At 41.9% G+C, this 19,405-nt stretch overlaps 1 protein-coding gene across 2 annotated transcripts in view; it reads left to right on the top strand.

Annotated features, from left to right (window-relative positions):
* Positions 1 to 342: 342 nt before the first annotated feature.
* The window catches only part of glrbb (glycine receptor, beta b), a 153,572-nt gene continuing 134,509 nt past the window's right edge, over positions 343 to 19,405 (top strand). The window contains exons 1-2 of one of the 2 annotated variants that reach the window (XM_063046392.1): positions 343 to 886; positions 2,250 to 2,407. In XM_063046392.1, coding sequence (XP_062902462.1) covers positions 2,286 to 2,407 — 122 coding nt within the window. In that variant the 5' untranslated portion in view covers positions 343 to 886; positions 2,250 to 2,285. Of the gene's footprint in view, positions 887 to 2,249; positions 2,408 to 19,405 lie in introns of those variants that run through there. The other variant, XM_063046393.1, reaches the window with a different exon arrangement.

Here is a 19,405-nt window from a genome sequence, read left to right on the forward strand (position 1 = left end):
ACATGGATGGACCAGGAAAGGAAATTGTGATATCTGGCTGCAAGACAGCCTATCTGATACTGGATTTCATTGAAATAATTGAGATGCTGAGATTTCGACGCATGACTAAAATAACTGTAACTGTGTGAACTGTACGGATTTGCAGTTTCCCCTACGTATGGTCTTTTAAAAAATGACGACAGAGCAGAATGTTATGCAGATAAAATTGATTCTTATTAAGGACATTAAGAATGTTTGTGGGACAGGAGAACTGCGCTAAGGCAAGACGTGGACAATAATACTGCAAATATTTTAATAATACTGATAATATTATCTGTGTTATATGGTGCGAGGGATCATACGTTCACGACTTCACACATCATGAATAATGCTAGTGTCGACTTTGCTTCTAGCGTCAAGAATTCATGCAAGAGGAAAAATAATAATAAAACGTCCCAAGGGCAACGCTGCATAGCAAGAAGTATTTCGGAGCCGCTGATCAGCATTTGCCAACACTGCTGTCGGTTTTATGTATTTGAATATGATTTTCAAAACCCTTTGACTGAAGGTAATGTAAAGGAATGGTTGGGGAAGGATCTGTGATTATATCACCCCCCCCCCCATAATTTAGTAACGTCCCCACTGCGCATGTAGCCAGTGCAGACAGCGCTCCTCCATCTTGGGGGACAGTATCATCCACAAAATACATTTTAACAAAATAATAACAATAGTGGCAGATGTGGTTAAGGCGCAGCGGGGAAGACTGACGGCGGCGCGGTGAGCTGGCAGGAGCTGTCGTGGCGACGGCGCCAGTGCTGCGAAAGGCGAGCGCTCGTCATCCAGCACAAGGCACAATCCGGGATCTCCAACGAAATCTACTTAAATTAAAATTACGCAGACATGCAGGGTAAGTAGAAACAATCATAAATAAGTATATTGTTTCGAAATCCAGCCGCACAGAGGTGTCTGCGCTCTGAGCAGTGAGAGGAGCTGTCCAAGGCGCCATAGCTCTTGCTGCTAAATAGGCTTGTGATGGTCTCGGTCCCCATAGAATGCAGGCGGTGGTGGGACAGTATTGTGCTGGTCTCACTCCCCACAGACTGAAGGCAGCCCCGGGACAGTGTTGTGATGGTTTCAGTCCCCACAGACTGCGGGCAGCGCTGGGACAGTATTGTGCTGGTCGCAGTCCCCACAGACTGCAGGCAGCCCTGGGAGAGCGTTGTGCTGGTCTCATTCCCCACAGACTGCGGGCAGCGCTGGGACAATCTTCTGCTGGTTTCCTCCCCCACAGACAGCAGATTGGAAAACGATCGTGTTGTGCAGGAACTGTCCCCGGGACTGTGACAAGATGAGGTTTAATGTTTGGATTTTTTTGTTTAATGTATACAATATTTGAGAAATGATGCAGTTACATTTATCCGCAGTATTAAATATAATCTGTGCTTCTTTAGCAAAACAACTTCATATTTACATGTCGGGCATCTGCAGATTTTCTCTTCTTCATATTTACATGTTTTTATCATTCGAAATTATTTATTCAGAACTTATATTTAGTGGGTTGAAATCATTGAAAATCCTAACAGAAATGTGTGCTCATAAATTTTCAATAATCTCAACACCAGCACGGAAAAGGCCTATGAGCCACTGAGTGGACCATGAGACATCCGTTCTCATCTACGTTATTCTGATTCTAACAGTTACACACACGCACAGAGCAGGAGCAATTCACGACGGTCAATTAGCCTTCCAAACCAAAGGTATTTGGGATGTGAGAGGAAATACCCAGGGTTAAAAAAATAAAGTACAAACTCCACATGAACAACACTGAAGGTTAAAGGTTAAACGGGGGTCACTGGTGTTGCTAGGCAGCAGTTCCACCAGTGGCACCATGTTGAAGATGCAGGGCCGGTGTTTAGTAATGGTGGAATGTTGTAGAGCCCTTTGGCCTACTGCACCATGCCTGTCTGTACTAATCCCACTTGCTTGCATTAGTTCCCTCTAATCCTCGCTCATTCCATTACCTGTCAGGATGCCTCTTAAATGTTGTTACTGTTCCCCTCTCAGGATGGGAATGAGTGATAGCAATACAGATTTACTATGCGAGGCTTAATATTGACTCCAGCGTTGAAGTATTCTTCTTGTTACACATTCTCTGATTTGGGCACCTAGACATGTCTGATGAAGTGTATTTAGTTTTATTACTATTTTGTCACTTGTAAAATAGAGTTTGTAGAATAATTTGACATCTGCTGACAATTTTGCTATTCCAGATTAGCTTTGTGTGGGAGAGAGCAGTCATTTTGAGAATGGAGCTGATCAAGGCGTTCCTTCTCTTTCTCATCATCTGCGTTGGTATTGAACGGAGTTTGTCCGGTGAAGCAACTACAAAGAAAGGAAAGGGAAAGAAGAAGCAGTATCCCTGTCCATCGTATGTTATTCCTTTTATTTCATAATGTATTAAAATCTAAACTTGTGAATTTCAATATGTTTTCCAAAGAAAATAGATTGTGGTTACATCTTTCCTAGTGTAGACAGATCTGCCATATAATGAGAAAAAAGAATGGCAAAAATACTGGCCAATTACAAAGCCATGTTGTTTATCTAATTACTGTGCATTCGCTTATTTATAGATGATTCTTCGCACCCGAGTAGTATGAATTCTTAGCCAAGCCCAGCAACAACAAAACAAAACCAAAGTTTTAATCCCTTGATGTTGCCCTATGCGTTTACTTGAGGTAATACAAATATTCAGGAAAATATTATAGCTTCCCTTTAAAGGGAATTATAAGTAGCAAAGCAAACATTGCAGATTGAGATAAATGTCTTCATTCTGGCATGTCTTTCCCACCTTGATAATTATGGCAGCCATAATAGCCAACATTTTTGCAGTCAGGAAAATAATTTCATACCCGTTAGAAGCATAGCTTGGAATCAAGCTCAAACAGAAAACAATATAGGATACAATAATATAGATTTTACAAATTTCGTTTCCTGATGTCTTTTTTCCACCTAGCACACAGTTTGGGAATTTCTACATTTCTTGGTAGAAGAAAAATTAATTTTGTTTTACTAATTTCAGTGATATGTATTCTTGAGAGTTGAAATTCAATGGGAGATTGCAGCTCCTTAATATTTAATCAAATAATCAACCGCAGCTAAACTTATTTTATATTTCTGTCATATCAGGGATTATTCCTTAGGTAAAATAACCCCATCTAGTCAGAAATCTTGGAATCATGTTGTTTCAAATGCAAAGTTGTTCTTGAATACAATGGCTAGATTCTGCCTATTGCTGAGATATGTGACTATCATTTCTGCTTTTGAATTTCTTGCCTGTAATCTGTGTACCTTTCATCCTTGAATATATAACCATTATAATAGCATTACTACTGATTGAGATAGCTCATTAGATTGTAAAACTACAGGCTGTTTGCTGGAAAGTTATTCTGTGTTTTAAGATGATGGAGTATTAGGGCTGGAAATGCTTCTTTACTCTGATGATCCAGAACTTCACAGTCAGTGAAGTGTTTTTGAAATGTAGCTACCATGATCAAGTAAAAAATGCAGCAGAGAGTGTGCTGATGGTAAAATCCCCCAGTGAAGTGATAATGATAAAAAAAATACAGCATGCTTGATTGATAATCATTGAAGGACAAATAATATTGGTGAGATTCCATGTTCTACTTTGATACACTGTTATTGGATCTTTTAAATACACACTAGACAGCAACGTTTGATTTAAGATTTCATTTGAAAAAAATGCAGTTCAGGAATTTCCCCAGGTTGTGCTTCGGACTATGCAGTGGGACTTCAGAAAGTTTGAGGTGGGCTGTGGTATTAGTTTTATTTGTCTTAACTCTAAAGTCCCTGTGGATAGAAGAAGACTATGTACAGAATCCTTTATCAAAATTGCCATGCTATTTTTTAAGTGATTACATAGCCATTATCAGAGTTCGTCTTTGATTATGGATCCTTGTCAATTTAAGCAGCAGTTACAACTTTGTGAAGCTATGTCTGTATAATATTCCCAGATTGTCACTGGATATGCAACATAAAATTGCTACGTAAAAGTGGATTGCTTGATGTTGAATTTCTTAGGTTTCCAGTTCATTATAGCTCTAACAATATAGAGTGCTTTCTCTGAGAGATATACCTAGTGATCCTAGACTAGGAGTCTGAGTTGGTTGGCAGGATCTAGTCAATTCTGTCTTCAACTATAGTATGCAAAGAAATTACAGTATACTGTACACCATGGTGAAATTGCATTATATCTAGCATGAAACTGGTTCCATTGATATTTTTTGTGCCTAGCACAATTGTTTTGTGCTGCAACTACAGAATAACTAAATTCATATTCTTCAATAGTTTCTCCAAACTTGGACATGCTTTCCTGTGTGTGTGTGTGTAAGAGATCTTCTAACTCCTCCTTTTGTACCATTCAGGGGCCTGAACTTTTCTTTGTACTTTCAATTTAACCTACTGTATTCACATCCCATGAAGCTGTCTCATCCACACTTAAGGCTGATTTATACTTGTGCATACTAGCTTATGCCGTAGCCTACGCAAGTGGGCTACGGTGTTGTGAGCATTTATAGTTGTGCATTGGTGTGTCTGCGTTGCTCTGCAGTTCATCGCCAAAATACTAGTTGGCAGTGGGGTTTCTATGCCACTGTGTTGAGTTTCTTCGTGCAGAAACTCAACACGAAGAAACTCAAACTTCAAACAACGGCGACTGAAACAGAAGGAGGGTGATTTTTCTGTATGTACAGTGTAGTTTCACTTAATAGAATAGGGAAGTTTGAGCCAAAATCGATTTGTCGAAAAAAATCGGCACATACGCGCATGTGCATGTCACGCATTGGCATGTACACGCATTCGCACGTTACGCATGCTCACACACCTGCCCGTGCAAGGCTTCATGGTCATGGTAGTCTTTCTCGGGGTAAACCAAGTTTAAAGCTAGTGCCTTTTTTCGTAAAAGCGAAAATCCTCTTTCCGTTAATGAAAACAGGTACCAATGTACGTCTTTCGTAAAAGCGAAATGTCGTAAAGAGAACGTTCGGATAGCAGGGGACACCTGATACTGGCATTCACCATTCGAGTTTTAGCTTCAGATGGAAGTCAACAGGCTGTAGCAGCTAGCTACCAACTGGCGTCAAGCACAGGGTTCTCCATAATTTCGGAGGTCTGTAAAGCTTTATGGAAAGCTTTGCAGCCAGAGTTCCTTCCCTGCCCTTCAGTCGCCCAATGGGAAGCTATTGCAGCGTAGGAGGAAGTGTGATGCTACTAAGCGGACCAATCACAGTTGCGGTCTGCGTCACTGCGACGCTTAGTTACATTTTGGGAGAGGTGCGCGTTAGGCTACGGCATAGCGTTCGGCGTATAGTGTAGGGTACGCGGCTACGCCGTACCTACGGCGTACATTTGACGCACAAGTATAAATCAGCCTTTAAAAGGTTAATGGTTGTGATTGGTGATAATCAGGCACCAATTAGGTGATTGCTTTGCGGAACACCTCCATTCATGCAAGTGTGAAAAAAAGCTTTGGTAAGGTTTCATTTCCCTTGTACATTCTATCCCAATAATGACCTGTCCCTCCCCAACTTCCTACTGAGTGCTATTGAATCTGAATGAATATGCCATGGTTGTCATTGATTTTATCAAGAACTGCGTGGATGAGTGTGTGCCTTTGAGAATATACCAGACGTATCCAAACCAAAAGCCGTGGATGAACCAGGAGAATTGTAGCCGCAGAGGGCTAAATTTGTGGCATTTAAGACTGGTGATCCAGAGCTACACAAGAAGTCCAGGTATGACTGACGGAAGGCTATTTTAAGGGCGAAGAAACAATTCCGAATTATATTAGAGACAGAATCAGATGCAGCATCCAGTGACCCTGTGATCTCTGTCTCAGAGGCTGATGTCAAAACATCTTTCAAGAGTAAACCTTTGCAAGGCTTCAGGGCCTGATTGTGATGAAGTGCTTTGAGAGGTTGGTCATGGCAAGAATCAGCTAATGCCTAAGCAAGGGCCTGATCCCTCAGCAGACTACAAATCTCCTGGTTCATCCACAGCTTTTAGTTTGGTTATGTCCGGTATGTTCTTGAAGGGACACACTCATCCACACAGGTCTTGAAGAAGTCGGTGGTAACTGTGGCATATTCATTCTGATTCGAAGATGACATTTCTCATAAACAAGGTGTTTTTGCCTGCAGAACTACTGCTTACTAGATGTTTTTATTTTTTGCATCATTTTCTGTAAACTAGACTGTTGGGATATCATCAGTTTCTGAGATATTGTTGGTCTGGTACCAACAATCATTCTATGGTCACTTAGTTCACATTTCTTCCATATTCTGATGTTTGGTCTGAACAACAACTGAACCTCTTGACTATGAATGCATGCATTTATGCATTGAGCTGCTGCAATATGATTGGTTGATTAGAAATTTGCATTAATGAGCAGCTGTGCACGTGTACCTAATAAAGAGGCCACTGATTGGAAATTACTGGTGATATGATCTGTAACTTATGCATAGCATTAATGACATCTCCGCACTGACAAGCAACACAGGTAGACCTCGGTTACGTACCCTGTAACTGGGTTGCCAAACCAGCAGAAATGGACCACTCAGTTGGAGTCTGGATTACTGGAACTAAGAAAGTTTTATTAAAGAAATAAGTAACACAGTACTCTAATAGTATGGATATAAATGCAACAGGTTAGCAATGATAAAACACACATGTACACCGAACTAGGATAATAGGATCAATCAAGCTCTATCGCAGTCTAGGGGTAAAATGAGCAGTCTCAAGTGACGCAGAGTTCAGTTCAGTTTAGTTCAGTTCGCAGTAATTGCTGTTGTGCCGTTGGAGAGAGAGAGAGAGAGAGAGCGAATGATGATATTCAAATTGGATTCAAACAGACCTTTGGTATTCCTCGCAGTTAGCTTTCGGGCGAGCCCTTTGTAATGTCTTCTGAAGTCACCGACTGTGACCCCTCCGTTCCGGATATGATCGTTCTTCTGCGGTGAACCCGGCACCCAAGCAAGGGCGGACACACACACCAGGTTCCCGCCAATCGTACCTTTTCACCCTGTGCGTCTATGGTCAGTCCCGCGACAAGACCTCCAAACTCCCACCAAATTGTGGGGGCACACTGCACTTCCAGGGTCTTGTTATCTCGTGGTGTCGTGGTGTGTCTCTTGCCTTAGCGAACCTGTTCCTTTTATCGCCCTGCTGGGGTATCGCCTGTCCATCAAACTTCAAACAGTTCAGGTTCAAAGCAAACGGTCTAACAATACTCGGAACTGTGTCTCTTTTCGTTAATCTCTCTCGTCTCTCATTAACATTTGGAATGTTTCTCTCTTTGTCTCTCTTATCAGCATCAATCTTCTGATAACTTGGTCTTTTGTCACACCTCAAAGAATTATGTTTATCCCACTGCTATCTTCTCTCTAGTCATTACTGTGTGGGTAAGCGTAGTTCAAATTATATCTGTAACTTCACTAATAACACCACTATTGTTGGTAAAATCTCAGATGGTGATGAGGAGGCATACTGGAATGAGAGATCGGCTGTTTGAGTAATGTAGTAACAACCTCCTACTCAATGCCAACAAGACCAAGGAATTGATTGTGGACTTTAGGAAGAGGAAGTCAGGAGAACACACACCAGTCTGCATTGAGGGGTCAGCAGTGGAAAAAGTGAGCAGCTTCGTTCCTAAGTGTCAGCATCTCAGAGGTTCTAACCCGGGCCTAACACATTGATGCAATCATAAAGAAGGCACAGCAGCGGCTTTATTTCATTAGGAATTTGAGGGGATTCGGTGTGTAACCAAAGACTCATAGACTTCTATAGCACGGAGAGCAATTTGACTGGTTGCATCCCAGCCTGGTATAGAGGCACTAATATGCAGGATCACAGAAAGGTTGTGGACACAGCCAGCAGCATTGCAGACACAACTCTCTCCATCACTGAGGATATCTTCAACAGGCAGAATCAAGAAAGCAGCATCCATGCTAAGGACCCTCATCATCCAGTGTATGTCCTTTTCTCATTACTTTCCGACTGTAGTGAGGATGGGTGACTGTCTCCATGGAAGTCAGTCTGGTAGCAGTATGATTGAGTCTGAGGAGAGGTTGTCTGAAGAAGGGAGAACAGCTTTGTGTCACTGTGTTCCGATATGGTCCAAGTGTGGAGCAAGAGACACTGAAACGGGGTCGATAGTCCACAGACTTTAATGCGAACAAAGTTAGAGGGAAAAGAAAACAATAAATGCTAGGCCAAACAGGGCTGTTAACTAAAACTCTCAAATGGAAAACGAAGCCTACACTGCAGCTGAAAGGAATAACTAAATATAAAATAAGTACCACTAGTCTTCAGTCAGTTGACTCAACAGTCCAATTTTCTCAGGCAAGGCTGAACGCAAGCAGGCAGCGAAACATTGTTGCGCTTTGCTCAAGTTGCAACGAGCACTACGACAAAAAGAATGGAGTTAAATACCATCACTATGAAGTAATAAATAGCTGACAGTGCATGTTCATGAACACAATTGCTATATCTGCTGCGCTGCTGAATCTGTGGTTGTGACTCTAGGACTGTAAGGTAAGAGAAAGCAATACAATTTTCCCAAGAAGGGAGAAGTGAGAAGTTGGTTCAATGCATATACTCTATAGCGAGCACAAAGGATTGCTGGAAAATTCAATAGTATGAACCAACGTCAGCAAAAGGTAGATGGACCATAAGACGTACAGAATTATGGTTATCACCACCTTCCAACCAACTTTGGCAGCTCCTCTCTCATGCTTCTGTAGCTCTGTTTAACCATTGCAATACCAGTACATTTGATTTTGGCTTCTCCCTCTCAAACTGCAGAGTGAATTCTATCATATTCTGATTATTGCCTCCTAAGGGTTCCTTTACTTTAAGCTCCTTAGATCTGGTTCATAACACAGCACTCAATCCAGAATTGCATTTTCCCCAGTAGGCTGAACCAGAAGCTGCTCTAAAAAGCCATCTCATAGGTATTCTATAAATTCTTTCTCTTAGGATCCAGCATCAACTTGTTTTACCTAATCTACCTGCTTATTGAAATCCCCCATGGCCATTGTAACATTGTCCTTTTTACATGCCTTTTCCATCTCCCACTGGCTACTGTTTGGAGGCCTGTATGTATATAACTCCCATCAGGATCTTCTTTATCCTTGCAGTTTCAACTCTAGCCACAAAGATTCTACATTTTCTGATCCCTGTGTCAGTGCTTTCTAAGATTTTTTCCCAACAAAGCAACTCCATTGCCTCTGCCCACCTGCCTGGAAATGTGATATTCCCAGACGTAAAGTTAAGATGAGGAAGCCATTAATTAAGAACCTTAGAGTGAAAGTGTTTTTAAAATCAGGAGAATTTGGAGCGCTAATTATTTGAGTGCCTTGAAGTAGACAAATGAAGCAAATATTGCAGTGTGGCAGTACCTATGGATAGTTTTTGGATGCTAAATGGAATGGAGAGGTTTCAGGGCTTCAAGAGTGCCAGAATTTGCAACATAGGGAAGGTGATCTAGAATAACAGTCCTTAACGAGCAACTTGAGTCAAGGGAAATGAGAATCTAAGAGCAAGGCAAAGAAACAAACAATGTTGATGTTGCATCTGTGGTGGAAGAGACTTTGTAGTCCTTGGAAGAAGGTACGCTGCCTATGGGCTTCTGCTATTTATACTGTAGGCAGATAGCCTGAACAGATTTAGATTACCTTAGGTTTCTTCACAGAGCTGTGTGCCTCTGTGGAGTTGATTTAAAGGAGTTTGAATTTTATACATGATGCTACTTGGTATTGTGTGCAGTTTTGGGCTCCTTATTTTAGAAAGGATATACTGATATTGGAGAGGGTTCAGAGAAGATTCACGACAATGATTCCAGGAATGAAAGGGTTACAGTGTGGGGAATATCTGGCAGCTCTTGGGCTGTGTTCCCTGGAGTTCAGGAGAATGAGGGGGAGGGTCTCATAGAAACATTCTGAATGTTAAAAGGCCTGAACAGATTAGACATGGTAAAGTCATTTCTCATGGTAGCGGAGTCTAGGACAAGAGGGCATGAAAAGGATTTAAGGATGTCCATTTAGAACAGAGATGCGGAGAAATTACTTTAGTCAGAGGGTGGTAAATCTGTGGTATTTGTTACCACGTGCGGCTGTGCATTTAAGGCAGAGATAGATAGGTTCTTGATCAACCAGGGCATCAGAGGGTATGGCCGGGGGGAGGCAGGGGAGTTGGATGACTGGAAGAATTGGATTAGCCATGACTGAATGGCGGAGCAGACTTGATGAGCTGAATGGCCTACTTCTGCTCCTGTATCTTATGGTCTTATGTTACCTCAGGCTTGGATATGTTAACATTGTTTGGGAAATATCCAGTAAAAGGACAAGGGCAGTGAAGTGGGAGTTGCAATATGAAACAGAGCATATGTGAAGAAAAATGTATTTAGAGATACAGCACGGTAACAGACCTTACTGGCCAAAAACGCTCGCATCGCCAATTATATCCACACAACCAATGAACCTACTAACCTGTATGCCTTTTGAATGTGGGAGGAAACCAGAGCACTTGAAGGAAATCCATGTAGCCATGGGTGAGAACATACAATCTTCTTGTATACAGCAGTAGATTTGAACTCGGGGTTGCTGGTGCTGCTACAGCAATAAGCTATCCACTACACTACCATGTGGACCATGCTACTGTGCCTCCCCTTTTCCTAGTAATTCCAATTTATTTATGTTAGAAATTGCTAGGTTTGTGATACTTGTGAAAATTTTGGATAAATCATAATTACTGTTACTGTTGTATTTAGTAGGTTCATTAGTCTCTGTTAAATTTGGGTTTTACAATTGATATTTGGTTTATGTCTGTTTAACCATGAATGTAATGCTTTTGCGCAGGATGTGAGGTTTTTCTAATGTGTAATATGAAGCCTGTTAGACAAATTAATTAGTAGATCTATTGATACCAAGAGTGCATACTGCTATATTGTTAGATTTAGATTATAATGATTGGGTTGTAGTTGAGAGGATTAAAAACAAACAGATTTATGTTTAACTAAATTTATGAGTTTACCATCTATATACACATTGTAAACAATTATGAACCTGTATAATTTTATATTTCATATAAATGAAATAATTTAAAATATGTGGATATTGTTGCAACGTGATTATTATCCTTTTTGAAATGAAAACAGTGTAGTATTTGGGATTTATGTAGCTTTACAAACTGTATGTACGATAAAACTGATATTCAGGCACCTTGGGACTTTGGAGGTGCTAGGCTGGCAGATTCTCTGGATTACTGGTTGATATTTCTACAAAATACATTAAAGCTCGTTCAATTCACTTTTTAAAATAATGTTACATAGCAGAATTATAAATTTTCCAGTGAACCAGATAAGTTGAAAGGGAATTTGAGAGCCAGGTTCCTTATGAGTGGAAAGGGAATACAGCAAACATTATCTTGTGAGCCAGATGCCAAACTATTGGGATTTTAAATAGATAGTGGATAATCACAGTTTTGCTGTATTGGTACTGTATTGTATTGTGGTGTGAGTTATTGAGTCAACTTTATTGTCATATGCACAAGTACGTGTATGTACAGCTGCAACGAAAAATGTATTTGTAGCAGTAGTACAGGCACATATCATTAGAGGTGCAACATTCAGATGAAAAACATAAATTATAAGAATTGTATAAGAAAGAACACAATTAGCACAAAAAACCCTAATTTCATTGTAGTGTAAAATCGTCATAGTGTTACTGTGCTGAGGTTGTGATTAGGATGTTTCAAGAACTGAATGGGTGAGGGAGGTAGCAGTTCTTGAGGTTGGTGGTGTGAGACTAGAGGCCCAGTGGTAGCTGTGAATAGATGGCATGGTCCAGATAGTGGGGCGATTTGATAGATTTTGCTATTTTTGAGGTAGTGCCTCATGTTGATAATTTTGACGTTGGGAGGGAACATGTCCATGATATATTGAAGTGAGCTCATTTCCCCCTGCAAATTCTTATATTATTGTGCATCTGAATTACTATAACAGACCTAGATGCAACTAGTCAGGATATTTTCAAAATTACATCAGTAGAATTTTGTTAGTGTTCAGTGATATGCTGAACCTCTTTCACTTTCTAAGAAAGTACAGATGCAGGTACATCTTCCTTATGATTAGGTGCAATCTATGTGCTGGTTCCAAGGCAGGTTATACAATATGTTAATGCCCAGGTTTAAAGCTGCTGACCCTCTCCACTGCTGATCCACCAATGTGAACTGGTGCATGATTGCCCTCCTTCCTCTTCCTTCCGTCAAAAGATGCGTCCTTTAGTTTAACTGACACTCGTTGAGAGGATGTTGTTAAGGCACTGCCCAATCAGGTGTCCTGTCTCACTGCTGTAAACTGACTCATTGTCATCCATGTGGCTATGAAGAGAATGGCTTTTTTCATCCTGAGGATTTGCCAGAGACTTTTGCCCAAGTGTTATAAATCTGTATCACATAACTAAATCCCTTCTGCCTCAGTGCCGTTCTACTAATTAAATCAGGGAAAAAATGGAAATACTCAGCAGGTCAGGTGGTATTTGTGGAGAAACAGAATTAATGGTTCTTCAGAACTGGGAACACTTAAGTTGTAAAAGTGTATGATAGGGTAGAGACAAGGAGAGAGCGAATGGCAAAAGTACTGGTGGTGTTGGCTAAATGAGAAAGATAATAACTTCTCATTCAGAGGAACGATCCTCCTTGTGCCCAGCCTGTTAAACCCTGTAAAAATTTTGTAAGTTTCAATGAGATCTATCTCATTTTCTCCCAATTTTAAAGGGAACAGTGTCAGTATACTCATTCTCCTTATGGCAGACCAGTTTAGTGAATCATTCTAAGGCTCCCTCAATGACAAGTACACCCTGCAGCTGTCATAAGGGGGTGGCTGGGAACGGACTCAAGTGCAAGACACAGACACTGAAGCACTAGGGACAGGACTAGGATACAGGGTGAGGGCTAGGACATGGGCATGAAAACCGGGAACCCGGAACAGGACTGGACAAGAGAGCTAGGAGCCCGGGCTTGGACTCCAAGCCAGAGACTGGACAAGGACCCAGAACCTGGGTCTTGCCTCTGGCTCGGACCCCAGAACTGGACAAGAGAGCTGGGAGCCCGGGCTTGGACTCCAAGCCAGAGACTGGACAAGCACCCAGAACCTGGGTCTTGCCTCTGTCTTGGACCCCAGAACTAGACAAGGACGTGACTTGGCTGGCAGGCAGGATGAGGCTGGAGTCTTCAGACTTGAGGCGAGGCTGGAGTCTTCAGACTTGAGGCGAGGCTGGAGTCTTCAGACTTGAGGCGAGGCTGGAGTCTTCAGACTTGAGGCGAGGCGCGAGACCAGAGCCTTGAGGCCTGGGGTCTTGAAGCTTGGCTTGGGGCGAGGCTCCGCTAGAGACTTGGGGTCTTGAAGCTCCTCCTGGGCAGGGCGCGAATATCCACCCGACGGAGGCAAGGGACAGGAAGGGACAGAACCCAACACAGCGTAACGGCAACCTGGCCTGGCTTACCCGACGGAGGCAAGGGACAGGAAGGGAGATAGGTACAGGGTGGGTCCAAGACAGAACTTCAGGCGATTTGAGGTGAGAGTTACCAGCAAGACAAGGCAAGGCTTCAGGCAATGCAAGATGAGACAAGAACTTCAGGCGAGACGAGAGTTACCGGCAAGACAAGGCAAGGCTTCAGGTGATGCAAGGCGAGACAAGAACTTCAGGCAAGGCAAGAGTTACCAGCAAGACAAGGCTAGGCTCCAGGCGAGGAAACAGAAGGCAGGGGAAGGGATACAAGAAGTACGGACAAGAACAATCCAGCAGCCACACCCTGGTCTCTGAAGGTATTTATGCAGCCAGCCCCAATGAGCATCAGCTGCCTCGATTAGAGCTCAACAAGAACAGAAACAGTGTAGACAGGAAAACCTGGACCAAGGGTCGATGGACCGGACTGTGAACCGGAATGCGGACTTCACGGACCGGACCATGACAGCAGCACATAATGCTCTAAGTGTGCTCTCAACCAGGCAGCATACAATTACAATCAGACTTCTCTACTCTTATAATTAAGGGAGGGAACATCGACTCAGACCATGAGAGGCCTGCATCAGGCATTTTCATGCCTTACAAAGCGCAGATTGGAAGTCTATGTGGGGCGCCACTCCTCGCACAGACTGAACTCTCATTCAACCTACAATTAAACTCTCTTGTTATAAAAGCTAACATACCACTTTTTCCCTTTTTCTCCTGTTGCACCTGCATGTTGGACTACAGTGACTGTATACAAGCATTTCCAGTTCCCATTAAAAAAAAGCAATTTCCCATCATGTAACTGTAACTCTCACTTTGGCTAGCAGCTTAATATAGGGGGTGATCGTCCCCTGCCAGGCTAAACTTAAGAAATCTAATTCGGGTGGATGCTGCGCGATGTGTCCCCTGTTACAAATCAGTACCCCGAAATAACAAACAGTACACAATATGCGATTAAACGATTAAGCTTTATAATTCTTACTTTGACTATATGGTTAGAAAGGAAACGAAATAAAAGAAAAGAAAGGCCCAATCATATTAAACAGTCTGTTACGCAAAGTTGGAACTCACTGACAAATCGATTGTTCACCATCGACCTCCTCTGATCGTCACTGCTCTTCGGACTCTCGCTCCAAGCCCGTCCTGTCCGGCATCCTACCAAATCTCTCCATTCACGTCTTTTCTCCTCATCTCTCCCCAGCAAAAGCCCGCGAAAAATCTACCTCCAGATTCACAAGATAGAGCAACAAAATCTTGACTGGTTAACATGTATAACCACAGTCCTGTTATCTCCAGCCATGACCCAAACATTGCTACTACAGAGAAACCGTTACCTCAGCAATGAACATTACAGAGAAGCCATTTCATCAGTCTTAGCAGTGAAACATTACAGAGAAGCCATGACAGCACGTTACATAACAAATAGTCTTGTTTTAGTGTTAAGTTCACCAAAGTGGATAGACTTACATTTTTCTACATTATATTCTGTCTGTTTTAGTCATACCATCAAACAGTATATAGATAGGTCCTTTCTCTGACTGAGGCAACACCAAATGTGGAGAGGGTCAACAACTTTAAATTCCTCAGTGTTGTTATTTCAGAGGACCTGTCCTGGGATCAGCACGTAAGTGCAATTATGAAGATTCTACTTCCTTAGGAGTTTATGAAGATTCGGCACGACATCTATATCTTTGACAAATTTCTATAGATGTGTGGTGGAGAATATAATGACTGACTGCATTACAACCTGATATGGAAACACCAATGCCCTTGAATGGAAAATCCTACAAAAAGTAGTGAATATGGCCTAGTCCGTCACAAGAAAAGCCCTCCCTTCCACTGAGCACATCTGCTCAAAACGCATCCATCATCACGGTCCCCCACCATCCAATACAGTACATGCTCTTTTCTCGCTGCTGCAATCAGGAAGAAGGTACAGGAGCCTCAGGACTCACACCCATTAGATACAGGAACAGTTATTACCCCTCAACCATTAGGCTCTTGAACCAAAGGGGATAACTTATCCCCCCCGTCATTGAACTGTTCCCACAACCCATGGACTCACTTTCAAGCACTCTTCATCTCATGTTCTTGATATTTATTGCTTATTTATTTATCATTATTATTTCTTCTTGTTTTTGGACCGTTTTGTTGTCTTTTGCAAACTGGTTGAATGGCCAAGTTGGTACAGTCTTTCATTAATTCTGATGTAGATAATATACTATGTATTTATTGAATATGCCCAAAAGACAATGAATCTCAGGGTTGTATATGGTGGCATATATGTACTTTGATAAGAAATTTATTTTAAACCATCAACAACCCTTTCAACGTAACATTCCATTACTTCTATTTTTATTCTCCTTCTCATTCCTATCAACTTCTTTACACAGGAGCGGCCATTTACAGTGGTCATTGTCCTACCAACTCACATGGTTTTGGGATGTGGTAGGAAACACATGATCATTGGGAGGAAATGCAAACACCACACAGACATGTCAGGATTGAATCCAGGTAACTTGAATTGTAAGGAAGTGGGTCTATTGTGCTGTCTGCTCTGACTCATTCACTCAGATTGTTCAGTCTTCTTCCCACCAAAGCCTCTTTACATACTCCTTTGTACTTACAATCTGTCTTTTCAGCAAAGTTGAAAGTATATCATTTGGTCTTCTCAGCTAAATTTTTGATATAGATTGATTTAGCTGGATCCCAGGCATAGTATTTATAATATTTCATATGAGGCCTAAATGGTATTTCATGAGGGTATAATTTCCTCACTTATGCATTCTGTGCTTCTATTAATAAAGCTTTCTCAATGTCTTATGGGAGCTCAACGTTCAGGGATATTCAATATTCAGGAGGGATAGACATGAAAGAAAAGGAGGTGGGGTGGCGTTGCTGGTTAAAGATGACATTAACGCAATAGAAAGGAAGGACGTAAGCTGGGAATATGTGAAATCGATATGGGTAGAGCTGCGTAACACTAAGGGGCAGAAAACGCTGGTGGGAGTTGTGTACAGGCCACTTAACAGTAGTAGTGAGGTTGGAGATGGTATTAAACAGGAAATTAGAAATGTGTGTAATAAAGGAACAGCAGTTATAATGGGTGACTTCAATCTACATGTAGATTGGGTGAACCAAATTGGTAAAGGTGCTGAGGAAGAGGATTTCTTGGAATGTATGCAGGATGGTTTTTTGAACCAACATGTCGAGCAACCAACTAGAGAGCAGGCTATTCTAGACTGGGTTTTGAGCAATGAGGAAGGGTTAATTAGCAATCTTGTCGTGAGAGGCCCCTTGGGTAAGAGTGACCATAATATGGTGGAATTCTTCATTAAGATGGAGAGTGACATAGTTAATTCAGAAACAAAGGTTCTGAACTTAAAGAGGGGTAACTTTGAAGGTATGAGACGTGAATTAGCTAAGATAGACTGGCAAATGACACTGAAAGGATTGACGGTGGATATGCAATGGCAAGCATTTAAGGATTGCATGGATGAACTACAACAATTGTTCATCCCAGTTTGGCAAAAGAATAAATCAAGGAAGGTAGTGCACCCGTGGCTGACAAGAGAAATTAGGGATAGTATCAATTCCAAAGAAGAAGCATACAAATTAGCCAGAAAAAGTGGCTCACCTGAGGACTGGGAGAAATTCAGAGTTCAGCAGAGGAGGGCGGGGAAAAAAGATTATGAGAGAAAACTGGCAAGGAACATAAAAACTGACTGTAAAAGCATTTATAGATATGTAAAAAGGAAAAGACTGGTAAAGACAAATGTAGGTCCCCTACAGACAGAAACAGGTGAATTGATTATGGGGAGCAAGGACGTGGCAGACCAATTGAATAATTACTTTGGTTCTGTCTTCACTAAGGAGGACATAAATAATCTTCTAGAAATAGTAGGGGACAGAGGGTCCAGTGAGATGGAGGAACTGAGCGAAATACATGTTAGTAGGGAAGTGGTGTTAGGTAAATTGAAGGAATTAAAGGCAGATAAATCCCCAGGGCCAGATGGTCTGCATCCTAGAGTGCTTAAGGAAGTAGCCCAAGAAACAGTGGATGCATTAGTGATAATTTTTCAAAACTCGTTAGATTCTGGACTAGTTCCTGAGGATTGGAGGGTGGCTAATGTAACCCCACTTTTTAAAAAAGGAGGGAGAGAGAAACCGGGGAATTATAGACCGGTTAGCCTAACGTCAGTGGTGGGGAAATTGCTGGAGTCAGTTATCAAAGATGTGATAACAGCACATTTGGAAAGCGGTGAAATCATCGGACAAAGTCAGCATGGATTTGTGAAAGGAAAGTCATGTCTGACGAATCTCATAGAATTTTTTGAGGATGTAACTAGTAGAGTGGATAGGGGAGAACCAGTGGATGTGGTATATTTGGATTTTCAAAAGGCTTTTGACAAGGTCCCACACAGGAGATTAGTGTGCAAACTTAATGCACACGGTATTGGGGGTAAGGTATTGATGTGGATAGATAATTGGTTAGCAGACAGGAAGCAAAGAGTGGGAATAAACGGGACCTTTTCAGAATGGCAGGCAGTGACTAGTGGGGTACCGCAAGGCTCAGTGCTGGGACCCCAGTTGTTTACAATATATATTAATGACTTGGATGAGGGAATTAAATGCAGCATCTCCAAGTTTGTGAATGACACGAAGCTGGGCGGCAGTGTTAGCTGTGAGGAGGATGCTAAGAGGATGCAGGGTGACTTGGATAGGTTGGGTGAGTGGGCAAATTCATGGCAGATGCAATTTAATGTGGATAAATGTGAAGTTATCCACTTTGGTGGCAAAAATAGGAAAACAGATTATTATCTGAATGGTGGCCGATTAGGAAAAGGGGAGGTGCAACGAGATCTGGGTGTCATTATACACCAGTCATTGAAAGTGGGCATGCAGGTACAGCAGGCAGTGAAAAAGGCGAATGGTATGCTGGCATTTATAGCGAAAGGATTCGAGTACAGGAGCAGGGAGGTACTACTGCAGTTGTACAAGGCCTTGGTGAGACCACACCTGGAGTATTGTGTGCAGTTTTGGTCCCCTAATCTGATTAAAGACATCCTTGCCATAGAGGGAGTACAAAGAAGGTTCACCAGATTGATTCCTGGGATGGCAGGACTTTCATATGAAGAAAGACTGGATGAACTGGGCTTGTACTCGTTGGAATTTAGAAGATTGAGGGGGGATCTGATTGAAACGTATAAAATCCTAAAGGGATTGGACAGGCTAGATGCAGGAAGATTGTTCCCGATGTTGGGGAAGTCCAGAACGAGGGGTCACAGTTTGAGGATAAAGGGGAAGCCTTTTAGGACCGAGATTAGGGATAACTTCTTCACACAGAGAGTGGTGAATCTGTGGAATTCTCTGCCACAGGAAACAGTTGAGGCCAGTTCATTGGCTATATTTAAGAGGGAGTTAGATATGGCCCTTGTGGCTACGGGGATGAGGGGGTATAGAGGGAAAGCTGGTGCAGGGTTCTGAGTTGGATGATCAGCCATGATCATAATAAATTGCGGTGCAGGCTCGAAGGGCTGAATGGCCTACTCCTGCACCTATTTTCTATGTTTTTATGTTTCTATATTTACCATCTCCAAAACAAGAGAGACTTGAGTTTATGCAGAAACTTAAGCACCTTAAAGTAAGTCTTTTGAAATATAAACATTGTTGTAGTATAGAAAAAGTTCACAAATGCAAATCCCAGATCCCTCTGCTTCAACTTCTCTTTTAAAATTGTTGTGAAATGAATAGTTTTCCACTTAGCTTTAAATTTCATTTATCATGTATCAGCCAATTTCACTCTTTGTAAATATACTTTTGAATTCTGAAAACCATCT

The sequence above is a fragment of the Mobula hypostoma genome, chromosome 4, assembly GCF_963921235.1.
Source record: "Mobula hypostoma chromosome 4, sMobHyp1.1, whole genome shotgun sequence".
Classification (NCBI taxonomy): domain Eukaryota; kingdom Metazoa; phylum Chordata; class Chondrichthyes; order Myliobatiformes; family Myliobatidae; genus Mobula; species Mobula hypostoma.